Genomic DNA, 1378 nt, shown 5'->3' on the forward strand with positions numbered 1-1378 from the left:
GCGCTGGCGGCGGCCCAAGGCCCGGCCGCGGCCTCGGAGCCCTCTGGCTTAACCCTTTCGCCGCCGTCGCCTGTTTCCTGCGCCCCGCCGGAGGCCGAAGGGACTGGCCCTCCCGGGGAGCTGGCGAGGTGCGGGCTCGGGCCGCGGCCCAGAGGAGACGGGACGGGACCCAGGCGCGCCGCGCTCCGGACCGCCCTCCCCTCCCCTCTACCTGGCGCCGCCTCCCTGCCCCGCCCCCTTTCCCACCTGGATTCCGGATAGACTTGCCAACTCACTGCTACGTGAGGCTGGGAGGGGTGGGGGGACTGATCCGACCTGATCGCTCCCGCAGACGTTTTTCCTCCCCACCTCCGTTGCAGCTAGGCTTTTGCAGGCGGCGCGCTCCGCACCCTGCATGCGGGAGGAGAGGTGCTTCCTCTCGCAGGGCGCGGGCGCAGGTATGGCGCGGCCTCAGACACACACAGCCCCAGTGGCTGGATTCCTTAAGAGCCCCCAGTCCCACCCCAAGCTCCCGAGTACCCGAAACCTACCCGTCTCTGTCAGTCTGTGTCTTTCTGTGTCTGTCAGTCTGTCTCCGCCCCCCTCCCCCCCTGCCCCCAGGGCCCAAGACACAAGCTGCTCCTGGACCGGGCATGCCCTACGCGGGCCCGAGGGCGCTCACCTCCACCCGGAGCGGGAGGCAGGGTGGGACCGGAACCCTAGCCAAAGGTCGGCGTGGATGCCACAGGCGCGCGAGCTCGCACCTCCCCGGCAAGCCGGGTCCTGGACAGAACCTAAGCCGAAGCTGGAGCCGAAGGGGCTGGGGAGGACGCGCTGCTTTCTGCACCCTCGGCACCACCCCACCCCCTCTCCACCAGCCGGCCGGGATGGGGCTTATTCTCGGGTTCCCGAGGGGTGGGGGCCAGGGCAGCACACACCCTCCCCAGACGCCGAAAAGCTCAGGGATCTAGTTAGCCCATTGGAAAGAAAGCCCCGCTGCCCTGCTTAGAGCCTAGCACCTCCCGGACCTCGGGTCCCAGCCCTTGGCAGGTCACCCAGCGCCCGGTGCCAAGCTCACGGGCTGCAAGGGTCCAAAGTTCACTGCAGGGAGAGGAGGGGGCGGTCAGGAGGTGGGAGTGAGGGTAATGAATGAAGAGACCCAGCCCCAGCTGCCGTCGCAACTCACCTCGGCGCTGACCAGACGCAGGTAGCAGCAGAGAGACAGGAAGAGCGCCCAGCAGCGATTCATGCCGACTCCGGGCCCGGCCCTGCGGGGCCCCGGACGCGTAGACCGAGCGCGCCGCCCCCGCGGCCAGGGTGGGGGGCTGGGGAGGGGTGTGGGCTCGGCTCCGGTCCGCAGTGATCAGGCGCTCAGGCCGCTGCAGCCGCCTCCGCGGCT

General features: G+C 70.0%; 1 protein-coding gene across 1 annotated transcript in view; it reads right to left on the reverse strand.

Moving 5' to 3' along the window:
* Positions 1-1378, reverse strand: part of PDGFB (platelet-derived growth factor beta polypeptide) — an 18551-nt gene extending 17173 nt beyond the window's left edge. Inside the window, exon 1 of the mRNA XM_008584746.1 lies at positions 1166-1378. Coding sequence (XP_008582968.1) covers positions 1166-1228 — 63 coding nt within the window. The 5' untranslated portion in view covers positions 1229-1378. The remainder of the gene's footprint in view (positions 1-1165) is intronic.

The sequence above is a fragment of the Galeopterus variegatus genome, unplaced genomic scaffold (assembly GCF_000696425.1).
Source record: "Galeopterus variegatus unplaced genomic scaffold, G_variegatus-3.0.2 Scaffold3363, whole genome shotgun sequence".
Taxonomy (NCBI): domain Eukaryota; kingdom Metazoa; phylum Chordata; class Mammalia; order Dermoptera; family Cynocephalidae; genus Galeopterus; species Galeopterus variegatus.